Source organism: Nuphar pumila, chromosome 8 (assembly GCF_984573655.1).
Source record: "Nuphar pumila chromosome 8, dmNupPumi1.hap1.1, whole genome shotgun sequence".
Lineage (NCBI taxonomy): Eukaryota > Viridiplantae > Streptophyta > Magnoliopsida > Nymphaeales > Nymphaeaceae > Nuphar > Nuphar pumila.
This window is the reverse complement of record NC_143256.1, coordinates 14492486-14511471: the sequence shown is the minus strand read 5'-3', so window position 1 is coordinate 14511471 and position 18986 is coordinate 14492486. Positions and strand designations below refer to the sequence as shown.

Genomic DNA, 18986 nt, shown 5'->3' with positions numbered 1-18986 from the left:
GACCCAATCCAACTTGTATCATATATATAACATTGAATATAGGGCACAACCTCTCATTGAGAATCGTGTCAGTCATTGCCGCCTCTCCTTCTTGCAAATCCCTTTCTCTTTTGCTGTGGATGAAGATCTGGTTGAAGGTGCTTGACTTCTAACAATTTCTACATATTCTAATTTCAAAAGAAGACATTCATTTTTAATATAACCCTTTCAAAACACCTACCATACATATGAAGATAGAAAAGCTAAAGATACATACCGGAATGCAAAATCCTTGAATCCATGCTATTCATTAATACGAATCTTTTTCAAGACCATGATGCCTTGCTCTGATACCATGTCACAAAATGGCATGGACCTCAATGCACTCTATAATGAACTCCAAGAATAAAAACACAATGCATTTGGATAAAAACATAATAACTAAAATAAAACACAATAGAATGTGAATGAATAACTTCATTAATAAAGAACATTAAAAATACAAAGAAAAATACATTTTAATCATCATTACAATACACTCAAAAACACACAAGAAGCTTAAAACTACCCATCACTCTCTTACCTTACAAAGGCACCCATATTTATAGAGAAACGGAGGAAGAAAAGAGATTAAAGGAGAGAAAAAGGGAGTCCACATTAGTTTGACTAGCTGTTGGACCTAGTCCAATGGCTAGATTTCTAGCCGTTGGACCAGCAGTCCAACAACTAGTCTAAGTCAACCACAGTTGACTTAACTTTAAAGTATATAATATATATACAAGTATATATATATATATGTATATATATATATCTTAACAATATTTGGGTTATATCATTTGAACATCTAAGACAAGTAGTTTGCATTGTATGCTGTATCTTAATAGCCTTTAGTTTGCAAACTTAATCTGTTGAAGTGATTATATCACTATGAGAAATAGAGATGGTGAAAAGCCCTTCATTTTCCTTGTTAGCTTCGAATCACATCGGCTACTGCTGGATTTCTGGTTTTGACTGAATTGCCTGTTGCAATTTTACAGGTGGATTAAAGGAAAGTGTTAATGCAATATTTGATACATTGTTTTTTCTTATTTTTAGGTCTTCAAAGAGAATGCACTTGCTGATTATGATTTTTTCTTTTGGTGTGACTCAACAGAAAGATACCTATTCATTCTTTGTTTTATATATTTATTTCTCTAGTAGCCAACTCTCATATCTTACTGCGAAAGCTTATCCTGCTGTTTCAGGTGCTAACAGTGTCTGCAGATAAAACTGCAAAAGTGTGGGAGATTGATGAAAATGGAAACGGTAAGGTGAAGAAGACACTTACTTCATCTGATTCTGGACTGGATGGAATGCTAGTTGGTTGCCTGTGGCAGAATAATCATCTTGTCACTGTTTCCCTTGGTGGCACTATTAGTATATATTCAGCCAATGACCTAGAAAAGATGCCAGTATCATTTTCTGGGCACATGAAGAGCGTCACTGGTTTGGCAGTCACCTCTGAAGGCAGCCAGAATATTATTCTATCTAGCAGTTATGATGGGGTGATTGTCCGATGGATGCAAGGAGTTGGATGTGCAGGAAGGTTACAGAGAAGGGAGAACTCTCAAATTAAATGTTTTGCAGTGGTGGAAGGAGAGCTCACCACATTTGCCTTTGATAACAAGGTTGCACCATTTCTTCATGTACATGTAGTAGTTGCCTTTATTTTTATATCTTGTGGTTTGTGTGCTTGCACCATCTTTTTGAAGCTGATTTTCTTGATGACTTATGATTGCAACTAGGCTGGAGAACATGATGATGTGTCTTTCTATTATCCAATATGATCACTGAAATGAATATATTTCAATTCAATCTTGCACCTTGATGGGGTAGGCAATTTACACACTAGCTAAAATTACTACTCAATGTTTAGTCAGGCATAGTAAGCCAACAAGATCTTGTGTTCTAAATAAAACATGTCTTGAGGGAAAAGACTGACTAGATGTTCATTGCAATTGAATAACAAGAAAATGAAATCTTGCGTTGATGGAGAAATGTTAGATCCCTCAATATAGAAATGGTACAAGAATGTGCTTCACAAAATGCCCTTATGTGATATTACAGAAGTAATTTTGGCATTTTAGAGAACAATGGAGTGAAAAATATAAAATATATAAAGAATATGAAAAGTGAAGTTATTGATGACTAGTATAGTTTTGTGAACTCCATGTATAGTGAACTGTGATAGTGTTAATAATTTTCTCCGGTGGTAAAGGAGCTTGATTGTAAATTATATTTTTATCAATAAAAAATGTCACTGCCTTTAAAAGTAGAACTACAAACTGCAAACATTTTGTCATAAAATATGACAAATATTGAGATTAGGGGTGGCAAAACCTGACACGACCTCCCAACCCGACCCGCCAACCCGCCTTTTAGGCGGGTTTAGGTTGGGCTTAAACTAACCCGTTTAATAAACGGGTCGACCCGCCTTGATAGAAATCATGGGTTCCTTTCTTCATCTACAAGCAACAACACAACATGGGGAGAGAGAACGTGGCTGCAGCAAAAATCCCTAATCAGGGTATTCATTTTTTGCTTCTCTGATTAAATACACACAAATACAATAGCTAGGGTATGAAAATACCCATTACATGTTATGATAAAATTACAGCATGCCATTAATGAAACATTAATGAGCATGTGTTTAAAATGAAAGGAATTGGGTCTGGATTCTGAGTTCCAGACCTTATACTAAATGACAATATCTTTTCACCCCCCCTCCAGTTGTACATGGTTTTGGACCATGAACATCCAAAATCTGTCCTTGATAAGTCCTTTTGTAAACAAGTCAACAACTTGATCAGCAGTCCGCACGTATTCTGGTTCAATTTCCTTCTCTTCAACCTTTTGTCTTACAAAATGTTGATCAATTTCAATATGTTTGGCACGACTATGGTAGATAGGATTGAATGACATGTTGATAGCACTTTGATTGTCACACAAGAGAATACTTTTAGAAATCGATTCTCTTCTGTCAACAGGTGTCTGATCCATGTTACTTCGGCTGTAGTAGCTGACATTGATCTATATTCATCTTCTGTGCTCGACCTGGCTATGGCTTTTTGTTTTCTACTGCTCCAGGAGACAATATTTAGCCCAATGAAAACGCAGTATCCTGAGACAGACCTACGTTCATCTGGATCTCCTGCCCAATCTACATCTGTGTAAGTAAGGAGTTCATGCATGTGATGACCAGGCATACTCTTTCTGTACAGAAGACCATCTCCAATAGTACCCTTCAAATATCGAAGAATGCGTTTAACGGTTTTCATATGCCCAATATGTGGTTCATGCATGAACTGAGATACCTGATTGACAGAATAGACAATGTCAGGCCGAGTGAAGGTAAGATATTGAAGCATTCCTACTATCCTGCGATATCCTGTAGGATCCTCGTACAAATCTCCATCTTAGCAACTGAGTTTCTGATGAAGTACATTGGGTGTGCTGAGGGGCTTACAATCTGTCATACCTGCCTTGCTAAGAACATCAATGGTATACTTATGTTGAGTAAGCGTCATGCCTTAAGGAGTCCTGTCAACTTCTACTCCAAGAAAGTATCGCAGTTTACCAAGATCCTTCATCTTGAATTTATGATTCAAAAGTTCTTTAACCTGTTCAATATGTTCATTAGGGTTACCTGTAATGATAATGTCATCAACATATATCAATAACAGGGTAATTATATCTTTGCATTTAAATATGAAAAGAGAATGGTCAAGAAGAGACCGACTAAACCCATATTTTTCTACTTCAAGAGCGAAACTGTCAAACCAAGATCGAGATGCCTGCTTTAGACCATATATAGCTATCTTTAACCTGCACACGTATTCTTTAGAGTTCCCTTTTGCATACCCAGTGGGCTGCTCCATGTATACTTCTTCCTTCGGAGTTCCATGTAGAAACGCATTCTTCACATCCAATTGGTTGAGAGTCCACTGGTGCTCAACAGCCAATGATACTATGATGCGGATAGTTCCCATTTTCACAACTAGAATAAAGGTCTCATCATAGTCTTGTCCTTGCTCCTGTGTGAATCCTTTGGCAACCAGCCTTGCCTTATATCGCTCGATAGCACCATCTAGCTTATACTTTATCTTATAGACCCATTTTGACCCAACCACATTCCGATTATGTGGTCTGGGAACAATATCCCAAGTGCCAGACTCATGAAGAGCCGCCATTTCGTTGTTCATAGCTTCAATTCATCTCTTAGAATTGATTGCTTGATAAAATGTTGTCGGTTGATCTTCCTTGCCCAAAGAGGTTAAGAAAAGTTGAAAATCCATCGTGAAGTTCTCATAACTGACCCACCTATCAATAGGATGCCGAGGTCGGGTAGACCTTCTGTGAGCAAGTGATTGAGTGGAAACATAAGGAGAATTATGCTCCTGATTAAAGTTGGGAGGTATCTCCTTCTCACGTCGAGAGTAACCAATGCCTTTATACCTTTCAGGGGCCAATAGTGATTCAGACGTTACACTTTCTTGAGTTCTTTGCGCAACAGTAGATACGTTTCCCTAGTCTCTTTGATTACATTAAGAAGAACATACATTATCAATACTAGAAAAGAGATCTGAGTTCAACCAAGGGTGATAAACTTCAATTTCAGGAGGAGTGCTAGCATTATGACCAAAATTTGATTCGTCAAACACAACATTTCTGGATATTTTTATGCGCTTGCTCACGGGATCATAGCATTTGTAGCCTTTGTAATCATCAGCATACCCCACAAATCTGCACTTTAAGGCCTTATCCTGAAACTTGTGCCGCATTGAACTGTCAACATGAACATAACATACACCCGAATACACGCAAATCGTGATAATTTGGATGCACACCATGCAAAGAGAAATAGGGTGATTTGTTCTCTAAGATGTTCATAGGCAATCAATTTATGACATAGACAGTTGTGTGAAAAGCCTCTGCCCAGAAGGTAACTGGAAGGTTACTATCATGCATCATGCTCATTGCACTCTTGACAATATGACAATGCTTCCGTTGAGTAATCCCATTCTGTTGAGGTGTGTGAGGGCAAGACACATATCTACTTATTCCATTTGTTTGGAGGAAATTTATGAAGTCATTTGAAGAGAATTCACCCCCTCCACTACATTGGAAACAAATAATATTCTGAGAGAATTGGTTTTGAACAAAAGAATGAAAATTCTGAAATAACTTGAAGGTTTTAGATTTACTTTTCATAAAGAAGATCCATGTATATCAAGAATAACTGTCAACAAATATGAGATAATATCTAGTGCCATACATGGAAGGAACTGGAGCCGGGCCCCAAACATCAGAACATATAATTTCAAATGGTCTTGAAGCTCTTTTATTAATGGAATGAAAAGGAAGAACATGACTCTTACACTGAAGACAACTAGAACACTTTTTATTATCGACCCTTAAGTCTAGACTTGACTTGGGAATAAGACTACTTGAAACAAGCTTATCAATAAAGCGACTACTACAATGACCCAGACGACCATGCCAAAGATTCGACTCAATACATTCAGAAAGATTAAAAACACTCTCAGTAGAAACTGAAGATGATGATGTGAGCTTCAAGATGGAATCAACAGGTTGAACACGAGAGGAAGGATTCTCTTGGAACACGTACATATTTCCTTGACGTTTTCCTTCAGTGAATGTTTCTCTCGTTTGAAGGTCCTTAACACAAACAGAAAAAGGAGTAAACTCAACTGAAGCATTAATGCCATCTACAAGTTTAGAGACAGAAACAATATTTTTCTTGATATTAGGAGCATGAATGACATTTCAAAGTGCAAGAGAATAGTTGGACATGGGGATTACAAAATTTTCAATGTGCGAAATATGGTGGTGAGACCCATCTCCAGTGACTATACTATTTCTACCAACATAAGAAACAAGATTTAGGAGCTTACCAGCATCACCAGTGACATGAGTGGCTGCACCCGAATCAACATACCAAGTACCTTGATTATTCTGTTTGATATTCAATTCAGCCAAGGCAAATAATAGTAACTCTTTGACTTCTCCACTATTTTTCAATGTATCTGTTCCCTTTCTTGTCTCCAATTGCTTTCCTCTATTTTGCGGGTTAAACCAGCAATTTGCCTTTATGTGTCCCTTTTTGTTGCAGAGAAAGCAGGTAGGTATTGTCCTTTGCCTTTGCCCATTGGGAGGAACATTGGGTGTAGGTAGTATTCCACGACTTCCTTGTCCATTTCTTTCTTGACCCCATTTGTCTCAAAAATCATACCTACCACGTCCTCGCCCATAGGCAACTCCTGTGGCAAGAACATTGTGTGCTCCAACATGAGCATGAGTATCTTCAGAAAATCCTTTCAACGTCATCTCATACTGTAAAAGCTTGACACGAAGATCTTCAAATGTAGGTAAATCTGGCAAACACAATAAGGAAGTAACCATCATATGATAGTCCGACCCCAACCTACTCAAAGTTTGTCGCACCATATCTTTGTCACTAACATTGCATCCCACAATGGCCAATTGATCTGTAATAGTCTTCATTTTGTTCAAATACTCCATAATAGTCATGGAGTCCTTTCTTAGCATTTGAAACTCTTTCTTTAAAAATAATACTCTGGCCTGAGAAACTTGAGAATATGTCTGAACCAGTCGATGCCATAATTGCATTGTTGAGCATGAAATGAAATGGGGATCTTCGAAACACGAGCTTAGATTAACAAGGGCAAGTGTCAAGAATGACACTAAAGCATAACCCTTAAAAAGGGTATAACCGGAAACAAAATAAAAACAAAAATGTATTATTTATTGATATGAAAAACCAATTGCTTAAGAAGCATTGGAATGAAATACAAGAGGGGCTGCACCCCTTTATATACACAGCTGAAAGAGGACTCAATAGAGCTGTTGGACACAGTCCAACAGCTCTATTAAGAGCTGTTGGAATGTGTCAGTCCAACAGCTCTATTGCTAGTCAAGTCTGGACAGGACTTGACTAGCAACAGTCATTCTAGTTCAAACTGAACTAGATGACATAAAGACAAAAAATAAAAATAAAGGAAAAAAAATACAGAAAAGAAAGAAATGAAAAATGTATTTATATATATATATATATAATAATAATATAATATTATTATATATACATATGTGTATAGTTTTACATTTTAACACTCCCCCTCAAACTTACGGTACAATGAGCGAAAGTTTGTCTAAGAGAAAGTGAAATCGGGGAGCAGCGAGAGGCTTTGTAAAGAAGTCTGCTAACTGATATTCTGAAGTGACATATGGCAGATCAATTATCCCGTGTAGATATTCCTCTCTGACGTAGTGACAATCCATTTCGATGTGTTTGGTGCGTTCGTGGAATGTTCTGTTACTGGCAATGTAGATCGCACTTTTGTTGTCACAACACATTTGTGAAGCCTTTGTTGCTTCAGCTCCCATGTCAGCAAGCAGTCGTCGGAGCCAAACTACTTCCATGGTCGTGGTTGCCATGGCTCTGTATTCAGCTTCAGTGGATGAGAGAGATACCTTCTGCTGCTTTTTACACCTCCACGAGATCAATGATTCCCCTAAAAAGACACAAAAGTCAGTGGTTGAGTGTCTGTTATTGGGATCACCTCCCCAATCAGCATCAGTATATGCAATTAAATCAAGAGAAGAGGAGGAAGATAAGAAAAGTCCTTGTGAAAGAGAGGACTTGATGTATATGATAATACGCATGACTGCTCCCATATGAACAGAAGTAGGAGCATGTTGAAATTGACTTGCTGTATGAACAACATGTGCTATATCTGGTCTGGTAATGGATAGATAGGAAAGTGCCCCGACAAGCTGTCTATAAGGAGTAGGGTCTGCAAGAAGTTCTCCATCATCAATCTTCATTTTAACATTAACAACTTCTGGAGTGTCAACTTTCTTATCATCAGTAATACCAAACCTGAAAACAATATCAAAAGCAAATTTAGTCTGAGATAATAAATATCCTCTAGGAGAATAAGCAACTTCAATGCCTAAAAAGTATCTCAACAAGCCCAAATCAGTCATTTCAAAATGAGATTTAAGAAGTGTTTTGATTGTTTCAACTCCCTGTTTATCGCTTCCGGTGATGATCATATCATCCACATAGAGAAGAAGCACAATGATCCCTGCATCAGAATTCTTAATAAACAAAGCAGTGTCAGTTAAACAGAATTGAAAACCAATATCAATCATAACACGACTAAACCTATCATACCAAGCTTTTGGTGCTTGTTTAAGTCCGTAAAGAGTTTTTTCTAAGCGAAGGACTTTACCCTTAGGAATACTTAGACCAGGAGGGGGTTCCATGTATACTTCTTCAACTAGCTTTCCATTTAAAAAAACATTTTTGACATCCATTTGAAAAATAGACCATTTTTTGATAGAAGCTAAGGCAATTAAGGTTCGGACAGTAGTCATACGAGCCATCGGAGCAAAGGTTTCTTCATAATCAATCCCATATTCTTGGGCATAACCTTTGGCTACTAAACGGGCTTTATATCTTTCAAGAGTACCATCACTCTTGGTTTTAATTTTATAAACCCATCGACATCCTATAGTTTTCTTCCCTGAAGGAAGATCTTGAATATTCCATGTAGAAGCCTTTTCAAGTGCATCTAATTCAGCTTTCATGGCTTCTATCCATTTGATATCATTTTTTGCTTGAAAATATGTCGATGGTTCTTCATATGAGTGAATTAATGCAATAACTGCCCTATATGTGGGTGAGAAAGACTCATATGATACAAACCAGTGGCGTAGCTAGGATTGACGTGGGGGATGGGCAAACAGGGGTGTAGCAAAAAAAAAAATGGCGTGATAGTCAGGGGCTCGGGGGCAGCGCCCCCGAAAAAAAAAATTGAGATAAAATAAAAAATGGCTACAATTATTAATAAAAATCTATTTTATATGGACAAATCAAACTATTTGCTGCAGTCAGGGCTGAGCTGGGCTAGGACTCGGCTTTTAAAAAAAAAAAATTTAACTGTTTCGAGAGGCAGGACTGGGCTACAGCCCATTCCTGCCCCCGCCCCCCCCAGCTCCGCCTCTGACCACCAAGATTGGCCGTAGAACCCCGAAAAAGCTTTAAGCTAAAAAATGAATACATTTTTTATGACACCGATGATGACCAACATGCACCATATGCAGAATTCAAGCAAAAAGAGTATAAAAATGCCTGTTAGACAAAAAATACAGACGCCCAATTATTAAAATCTGTCAATGGCCACAGTTACTCACTACAAGAATCCTAGACAATCGAGAACAAGCAATTCACTCACCAACTATCTGGTAGATAAAGATACGCTATCTGTTGCCTTCGTTACATTGATAGACATCCATACCTTGTTTTAGCAGCAGGCACAAAAGGAGAGTCCTATGCACGCACGATGACCAAGAAAGGATAGCAAGATTGACTCTTCCAATGAGGTTGCGCCCAAAAAGGAGGAAAGAAACTAGACCCACGTTTAGTTGTGCCCCAAAAAGAAAGGATCAAGAACCAAATTGAAGGATTGGCCTGTATTGCTCCTGTAGAATGGATAACTGGATATTGTATCACCAGAGCCACTGAACATGAACAAAACCCACCCTCAAATTTAGGAGATAAGAGGGTCTTCTTCAAACTGCTAGCGATGGTTGCCGGAGATTGGCAAAGGTCCGACTGACTGCGACACCGGTGCCTCGCGTCGCCGGAGATTGCAGCCGAGAGGGAGAAGCTCGGAGGGGGGCACCGCCACCGCGGGTTCACCGAAGGGAGGCCGGCGGCACTGCAGAGCACAAGGATTGCCGGCGAATGGGGTTGCCGTCTTGCCTGTGACTGAAGGGGAACGCTGGAACGGAGGGGCAGAGCTTTAGAAAACTGGCTAGGGTTTTACCCCTCGCCTCTTTTGGCAGGCTCTAGACTCATCGAGAGCCCGGGTCTCGGTCGACTCGGTTTCACGAGTCCCGATTCGACTCGGTTTTCCGAGTCATGAGTCAACTCGGTTTCAAATTTTAGGGTGGGCGGCCGCCCACCCCTGGCTCCGCCACTGATATAAACTTTCCTGGAGGCCTCAAGATTCGGGATGATTGTCTAGTTGGAATGTTAGAATATTTTTCAAGTGCACAAGGAGGATTAGACTCTTGTCGCCTGGAATATTGAATACTAGTATCTCTATGAACTTCTTCATTTTCAACATTAAGATCAATAATTCTTTGATCATCATCAAAGTTACAATCAAGGTCATATTCATCAGATGCTGATATTAGATCTAGCAAAAAGCAGTACTCAGTGACGTCTTTTAATTTTCTAAAATCAAAGAAGCTCTCCTTTTCAAGAAAGGAAACATTTCTAGACACATATAGTTTATTATTTTTGAAGTCAAAACATCTATAACCTTTCTGGTTTTCAGCATATCCTAAAAAAGCACAAGGAATCACACGAGGAGAAAGTTTATCATTTTTGTTAGTAAATATGAAACATTTGCACAGTTTTACATTTTAACAGAGCAGTCATCTGGAATTGCCACAAGCACTTCTTGTGACAATGTAGAAGTGATATAGGCAACCAATGCCTGATCTCACTTCATCCAGGATACATACTCAGGATTTCTAACATAGGTAATAGAAAGATCTTTCTCACCATTCTTTTCTTCTTGTGGTATGAATTCTGGAGGAACAGGAACAGAACCATCCAGATGTCCAGAAAGGTCCTGACTTCTTATGAATGGTATGATTTGTTGCTTCCAAGTTAGGAAATTGGAATTGTTCAGTTTCTCAGACACGAGTTGGCTGAGAAAGTTTGAGGAAAGACCAGACTGAGAATGAGGGAATGAGTCCATATTCTTTTGAAGCCAAAAACAAGAAGGAATAAGATCCAACCAAGAGAAGGAATAAAAAATAAGAAATGGCCTTACGACAAAGACCCAACCACAATTGAATTCTAGTATAATTCAGAACATAAATTTTAATATCAGAGAAGTCTAAAGACCAGACTAGTTTTTTTTTTTTAACTGATGAACACGAGGCAGAAAAACAGGACTGCACAGTAAAGAATCTGTTCTGAATAAAATTCAATCAGTAATAGGTACGTTATTTTGAAAATAATGTGTTTTCCTTTTAGAATAATGAGAAAACAGGCAAAACAGAGATGAAAATGAATTCGAAGATGAAATTATTTTAATCAAGATAGATCTGGGCGTGCAGATCACAATCTGATCTGACGTCAATATGCAAATGAGTTTGGAGTGATCCTTTTCAACTCTTGTAATCACACATAGATCAAAAAAATTGATCTTGCTTGATTATTTTGCTTATGGATGGGTAAGATCACGTGCAGCAATGTGAAAGAAGTAGTAGATATGACAGAAGAACAACAGGGAATGAAAGAAGGAGGAAATGTGCCAACGTGACCAAATTTAAGTTTTGGATTTTGGAAATAAGAGAAACACGTTGGCTTAAATAAAAAAGGGGAATCAAAAGGAGGTACTTGAAGAAGACAATAAGCAGATTAATGATGTATTTCAAAAGAGCAAAAAGAAAAAGGAGAGTACGAAGAAGAGATTTCAGTCTGGACTGCAGATTTAAATACAAGAGAAATCGATAGGAAAAATGAGAAAACAGGTACCTTAGAAGGAGACAAATCAGTCATAGAAGGAACCGATCTTCAATATTGAACCTGCTGCTCTGATACCATGATAGAAATCATGGGTTCCTTTCTTCATCTACAAGCAACAACACAGCATGGGGAGAGAGAACGAGGCTGCAGCAAAAATCCCTAATCAAGGTATTCATTTTTGCTTCTCTGATTAAATACACACAGATACAATAGCTAGGGTACGAAAATACCCATTACATGTTATGATAAAATTATAGCATGTCATTAATGAAACATTAATGAGCATGTGTTTAAAATGAAAGGAATTGGGTCTGGATCCTGAGATCCAGACTTTATACTAAATGACAGTATCTTTTCACGCCTAACCCGTTTATTAAACGGGTCGGGTTCGTGTTAGGGGTATGCCAACCCAGCTGACCCGTTTAATAAACGGGTTAGGCGGGCGGGTCAACCTGCTAACCTGCCAATCCGTTTACCCGACCCAACCCGTTTATAAACGGGTTGGCGGGTCGTGTCGGGTTACCCGTTTAATAAACGGGTCGGGTTCGTGTTTGCCACAGCCGACCCGTTTAATAAACGGGTCGGGTTGAGGTATGCTGACCAGCCAACCCGCCGGGTCGACCTGCCAACCCGACCCGATTGCCACCCCTAATTGAGATAGGCAACAATGCTCCATCTTGAGGTGTTGCAAAGATATCTATCGAATTGATTTATGAAGTCAAGCCTTGAACTCTCTTGGAGAATTTGCAATTCTGTTCAGAAAATTTGAAGTGCTAAACATCTTGAATGCAACTCTTTCTTATTAAAGTGGCAAGTCACCAATATATGGTTGCTTCTTTTCATAGATATTATTTATCACCATAAAGCTTCCTAGAAGTTTCACCTGAATCTCTGCCTTTTGTAATATTGCTTTTACATGAATTCTTTTCAAATGGCCCAAAAGACATGGCTTTATAATTTGGCTTCAACATTTAAGCTTATGATCATTTGTCTCTTTTCTATTCAATGGTACGGAATTCACTCTCAAAGAAAATAAAACCAGAGGCGGTTCTTTTATGCACATACATGCAGGTCATCTATTTTGTACTTCAAAGGAATTGGCATAGAAGATTCCTTTTTGATGAGTAGCCTTCAATTTTTTGAATATTCATGGCCCATCTCAGTATCATTTCATTGTGCATGAATTGATTAATCAGGCTAATCGGATAACAGATATGTTAGTTAATTCACAAGGCTCCAAACTGACTAATAACAGTATCTTCCAACATATTCTCTCTAAAAGATAAATATACTCTTTGTTGTTCTTGTAACTTCAATCTCTAAGAGGTACGTAAATGAGACCAATTTCTTGATGTCAAATTCTTGAATTAGAAACTTAAATAGCCTTTGAAATTCTATATAATATTCCATTGAAATAGTTTGACCAAAATATGCAAGTAATATCATTTTCAATACTCCTTGAGAAGAAATAAAAAATGAATTGAGATTTGTTCACGCCCATGCTTGAAATGAGCAGTACTACATCTTTTAAGCAAGTAATTCAACTTTATGTTCATGTGGTGAAGACGAAGAATAGAGAAGAGATAACAGGAGGTACCACAGGGCTGTAAAGTGCCTCATATGGTGGGTGATGTCGCAGTCAACTCTCTTGTATGTTATGTCTAACTTTAGGTTAACCTAATTACACATATACCTTTTGAAAGGTACACCTTGCCATGTAATGATATAATATGACGAGCAGTGCTTCATTGGCCTAATCATAGCACTATGGATATTGTTTTGTTCTGACATTGTTACCGTGCCAGTTGTAATTTTGACATATAAAATGTCATGAGCAGAAATTCTCTTGATCCAATGTTCACAGCATAAGGAATTGATTTGTATGTGATAGTTGACACTATTTGTTATTCATTATGTAAGTTGTACAAGTGGAATTTGATTTTCGCACGTGCATGGTATAGTCAACCTCTCTCACGCTCTCTATAAACAGGCAACTAACTACAATTTGTATTCATACATGTGCATATATGTATTGGATAAACTGGGAGCTATGTCACATAGGTACGGGTGCAGATGCGGGGGCGGCGATGCGGCACTTTAAAAGAACTTGGGTGTGGGGGTGCGGGAGGGTATATATATCTATATATATATTTTAACACCACCCCTTTACCCTTTCTCGTGGTACCCCATTCTCAAGCCCCATCCCTCTTTACCCCTTCTCGAGGTACCCCCTTATTTTTTTAATTGGGGGGGGAGGGGGGTGCTCGAGGTACCCTTACCCATTATCGAGCCCTGTCCCTTTTTTTAATGGACAAAGTTAACCAAGTCCATTTTGGACAATGATAACCTTGGGTGCGGGTTGACCGAATTGGGTGCCACACCCGCGTCGCGTCGACGTGGGTGCAGAGGCCTCTTTGGTGAGTCCCTGTGACATAGACTGGGAGCATGTCTGTGCTCGCTAGTATGTCTAATGGCAATAACATGTGAAAGATTTCCAAAGGCTATTCGGTTGGAGATTTTCTCCTCGTTTTTAAGTTATATTGTCCTAGTCCAATTTGATGATTTTATCAGGTGTTCTCCAAATATTTGGTCCTCTTCTTTGATGTTCGGATAGTAAATATCAGGGATAGTCCATATATTCTTGTCTGGAAAGCTTTCCAGCCAATTATAAAAGTTCAATACACGGTAGTATTGCTCACCAAGTCTGATGAATAGCATATTCCTTTAATAAGGAACAATTTCTTAATCTACCTGCCAAATTCCAATTGATGATATCCTGCTGTGGGGCTTATATTTTGCTGACTGTACAACAACTGTAGCTATGTACAATATGTTCAACTTGCTTTTGCTACAAGAGATGATCCTTTTCCCAAAATTTTACAGGTAAGGAGAATTCCGCTGCATGCTGATCAGTGTGGTGATAAAGAACAAATTGATATTGGTGCACAACCAAAGGACTTAAATATTGCACTTGATAAGCCCGAGCTGGCATTGCTTTCAACTGATTCAGGAGTAATCATGCTTCATGGATCCAAAGTGTTGTCAACTCTGAATCTTGGGTTTGCTGTGACGGCATCTGCAATTTCACCTGATGGAAGTGAGGCCATTGTTGGTGGCCAAGATGGGAAACTCCACGTCTATTCTGTCAATGGGGACACTCTCACTGAAGAGTCAGTCCTTGAGAAGCATCGTGGTGCTATTAACGTCATTCGTTTGTCCCCAGATGCCTCTATGTTTATTTCTGGTGATCTCAATCGAGAAGCTGTTGTATGGGACCATGTCACTCGAGAGGTACCATCTCTCTCTCTCTCTCTCTCTCTCTCTCTCTCTCTATATATATATATATATATATATATATATATATATATATGTGTGTGTGTGTGTGTGTGTGTGTGTGTGTGTGTGTGTGTGTGTGTGTGTATCAATCCTTGAACACAAGCACACACACATAACAAAAAGAAAACAAGAATTGGTGTATGTACAGAGTCTACAGACAGTATGCGAGGGAGATGCACATTATAACACTTTGCAAACCATGTAAATCCTTTTTTTTTGTCTAAGAGAAATAATTTAAGCCAGGGGATAAGAAATCTTTCAACAAGCTTACAGAATAGATCAAATTAAGATTCTTAACCACCAGTCCTATTCCGACCAATCCAAGCTAAATCCCCATCTGGCCATTTTATTGGCACAATCCAAAGCTTGTTTGAACAACCACTGAAATGCTGGATAAAACCAAAACAAATGCTCAATTGTTTCGTTCTCATCGAAACAGAAGTAGCAAGTACTTGCAAGCTGGAAACTTTTGTCTTTCAATTTGCACTGGTTATTAACCTTATCAAGTGCAAAGAGCCACACAAATATCTTGGCTGTAGGAGAGGGATGGAAACCCTGGACGGTGTCATTTGGAAAGTGGTCTACATCTTTACAGCCAAAAGCATGGCTAAATGAAGCTATAGAGAACATAACACATCCGTCACATTTCCATATAAGGAATTCTCGCTGTCAGAAAATTTCCATGGGCCTAAAAATCCAATAGCCATAACCAAAACCAATCTTCTACCTCTTGCTCCTTGAAATTCCTTCTGAATTCAGTGAACTAACTAGCTCTTCCTTTCCAACATTCACTTACAAGTATGCTGTTATCTCTGTTTATGTGAAAAAACGGTGGATATCTTTCAGCAAGAGTTACATCCCTGGACCATAAGTCAGTCTGGAACCTCAGCTTGACCCCTTTGCAAGCTTGATTTGAACCATAAAATTAATTACCAATTCAATCACCCCCCTTTGCAAGGTCGTACTCCCTTGAAGATTTGATTATTTGGTTCCAGCCAACCACACCACCAGCTGAGATAGAGCTACCATTTCCACGTACCAATCCTTTTATCCCCTTCACCCAAGCCTATGGGACCAAAAAACAAGTTAGATTCCAGATTTGTTCAAAGCTAGCAGTCAGATCTGCCTATGATTCCAGTAAGTGTTTTAAAATTTAACATTCAAAACAAAGAAATCTTCTGAAAAATATTAAATCCATAGAGAAGAAAGAGGTTAGAAGATTAGAGGAAAAAGCATGAAGATGAGATTAATAGATCACTTCGTCATGGCTGCTCTAATTCTGTGTCAATTTTTGTCATTTCAATTTGACTCAATGAAATAGGAAAGAGAAAATGAATATTCCAACTACAACAGGTTGATGTCCCAACTCATTAATCACATGGGATGATCTCTCATAATAGATTAATCCTCACTAGGATTGAGTTAATTTTTTTTATTAGTCAAGCTAGGTTTGCCTGAATATGGCCCGGTTGAGATAGTGTGACTCCAACTGGTACTACAAATCAATTACCCGAGCCATTGATGACAATGATACAATACTAATGCATGTTACGTAAAGCAAAAATAAAAACACATATTGAAGAAATGCCACGTATCCTTACATCTTGTCCTTAAGAGTTAATTAAACAGAAAGATGAGCATTGTCAGGGATAGAATGGGCATGTTACAAGCTGTCTGAAATTACAGAACACAAAAAATTTGACATGAAGCAAGTTGAAGGAACTGGGAAAAGGAGGAGCCCAGTAAAGATTGGAGATCAGCAATAAGCAGGAATATTACTATTGGGGACCATAAGTTTAGCTTTAAGCAACAATGGTATTACAAAGCAAATTGTGGTGCATAAGACAAATACCAGTTGTGATAATAATGGTGTACTTTGCTATTAATTGCATGTTCTGGATTTTCACGAGAAGGTGACAAAGCAATCAAGAGCTAGAATGAATTGATTCGGCGCAATATCCCTGTTATGAAAAATGTAGTAGACATTCATTCTATTGTATGTCAATGGCATTCTAGATCCAAAAACCTTGAAAATTCTTAAGCATTTATGGCCTTGTGTGCAGTATTATAATTACCCTTGTTTTCCTAGACTACAAAATGCCTATGTCACACGGACTCGGCTAGGGAGGTGCCGCACCCGAGTCGACACGCCCCGACACGGGTGCGGACACGGGTGCGGCTTCGGACTCGGCCCGGACTCGGTCAACGCCGAGTCGGACTCGGTCAACGAGTCCAGGCCGCGTCCGTCCACATTTTGGACTCGGTCAACTTTGACCGAGTCCAAAAATGTCCATTTTTAATACAAAAAACAAAAAAAAAACAATTTTTATATATCTTTTTTTTTAATATATAACCAGACTGTGCAATGCAGTTGCACAGTCACAGACTGTGCAACTGCAACTGCACAGTCATTGCACACAGTCTGTGTGATTGTGCACAGTTTGCACAGTCACAGACTGCATTGCACAGACTGTGTGCACAGTCTGTGTGACTGTTTCACAAGTCACAACTTATGTAAAAATATGTATAAAACACGATAAAAGGTAACCCAACCATTTGAGATAGCTAAATAAATGCTTTTCCAGTTTAAAAAAATACTAGTTTCACAAGTATTAGAAAAGCTAGCTTAAGAACTACCATAAAGAAATGGGAATGCCAAATTGAAACTTTCAAAAAAATTAAGGTCATAGTTTTGGCTACTTAATTTTAATTGTTTACTAGAATTATATATATATATATAGCCGAGTCCCCGTGTCCAAAATTTTTGAAATTGCGCCGCACCCGTGTCGCACCCGCACCCGCACCCGCACCCGCACCCATGTGACATAGCAAAATGCCATGGTTCAATTTATCAGGCACAATGTAAATCCTATATGGTTTTTTAATTTTCTTTTTGTTTCCTAAATTCTTTTTACACACATTAAAGTAGTGGAAGGCTGTCATGCTTCATCCATGTTTTTTTTTTCTTTATTTTTGATAGATTTTGTCACTATATTTAAGTTGTTCATACTTCTAACTTTTTGGTTCCCATTTGCATAGTCCATCTCTCTTTCTTCCTTTCCCTTCCGCATTAATCCTTTTTAGAAATGTAATGTTAATTACCAAGGTTTGATTTTTAACTTCCTGAACATTTGTCTCACTAACCAGTTGACTATCTTCTGCAGGTTAAGCTTAAGAACATGTTGTACCATACTGCTCGTATAAATTGTGTGGCTTGGTCTCCTGATAGCACAATGGTTGCTACGGGATCTCTAGACACAAGCATAATTATATATGAAGTTGATAAGCCAGCTTCAAGTCGTATAACCATAAAGGGTGCTCACTTGGGAGGTGTTTATGGATTAGTTTTCAATGATGATTGCACTGTTGTAAGCTCTGGTGAAGATGCATGCATTCGTGTGTGGAGATTAGTGCAGTAGTAACGGAATCGTAACTGCAATTGATGGTTGATTTGGTTTTGGAAGCAAGTTGTGTGGCCTTACATTTCTTGCTCTGTGCAGTCTTCGTCAAAAGAATTCTCTGTTTTGTTTGTAGGAAAACCCTTTCCAGTTTGTCTTTGATTGAAGACTAGAAGAACATAGCAGAATGGCTCGTGTTTTGATATGATTTTGCTGATGTGAGTTTTTCGCCTTTTTTGGGTTATATTGGGTGTTTTTTTTTTTCCTTCTCCTTTTGTCGGTCTGATCAGCCATGCATACACCTAAATATTTTCCATGATCATATTTGTGTATGCAATGTTCATTGCTGGAATTGTGATGAAATAATAGAATGCTTAATCCCTTGGCCTATTCGCACTCTCTTCTTTGTTCAAGCATGGATATTGCTTTCTTTTCGGGGGGGATGAAAGAGACACTCTTTCGTAGGAAAGAGAACTTTTACTAAGGGAGGTGAAACAAACATCTCCATGGAAAACATGTGGTGGTGTTTACATAATAAAGGCAAACAAGCATCTTTCCTGTCAAAATGGGTTCACACCACTGTTGTCTGTATCGGAATCGGACTTGTATCGTTTGGCCCAATGATTCAGGTGAATCCT

General features: G+C 38.5%; 1 protein-coding gene across 1 annotated transcript in view; it reads left to right on the top strand.

Moving 5' to 3' along the window:
• LOC149829656 (actin-interacting protein 1-2-like) overlaps positions 1-18369 on the top strand; it is a 174620-nt gene extending 156251 nt beyond the window's left edge. The window contains exons 9-11 of the mRNA XM_090015221.1: positions 1224-1646; positions 14498-14905; positions 18115-18369. Coding sequence (XP_089871347.1) covers positions 1224-1646; positions 14498-14905; positions 18115-18369 — 1086 coding nt within the window. The remainder of the gene's footprint in view (positions 1-1223; positions 1647-14497; positions 14906-18114) is intronic.
• Positions 18370-18986: the final 617 nt, after the last annotated feature.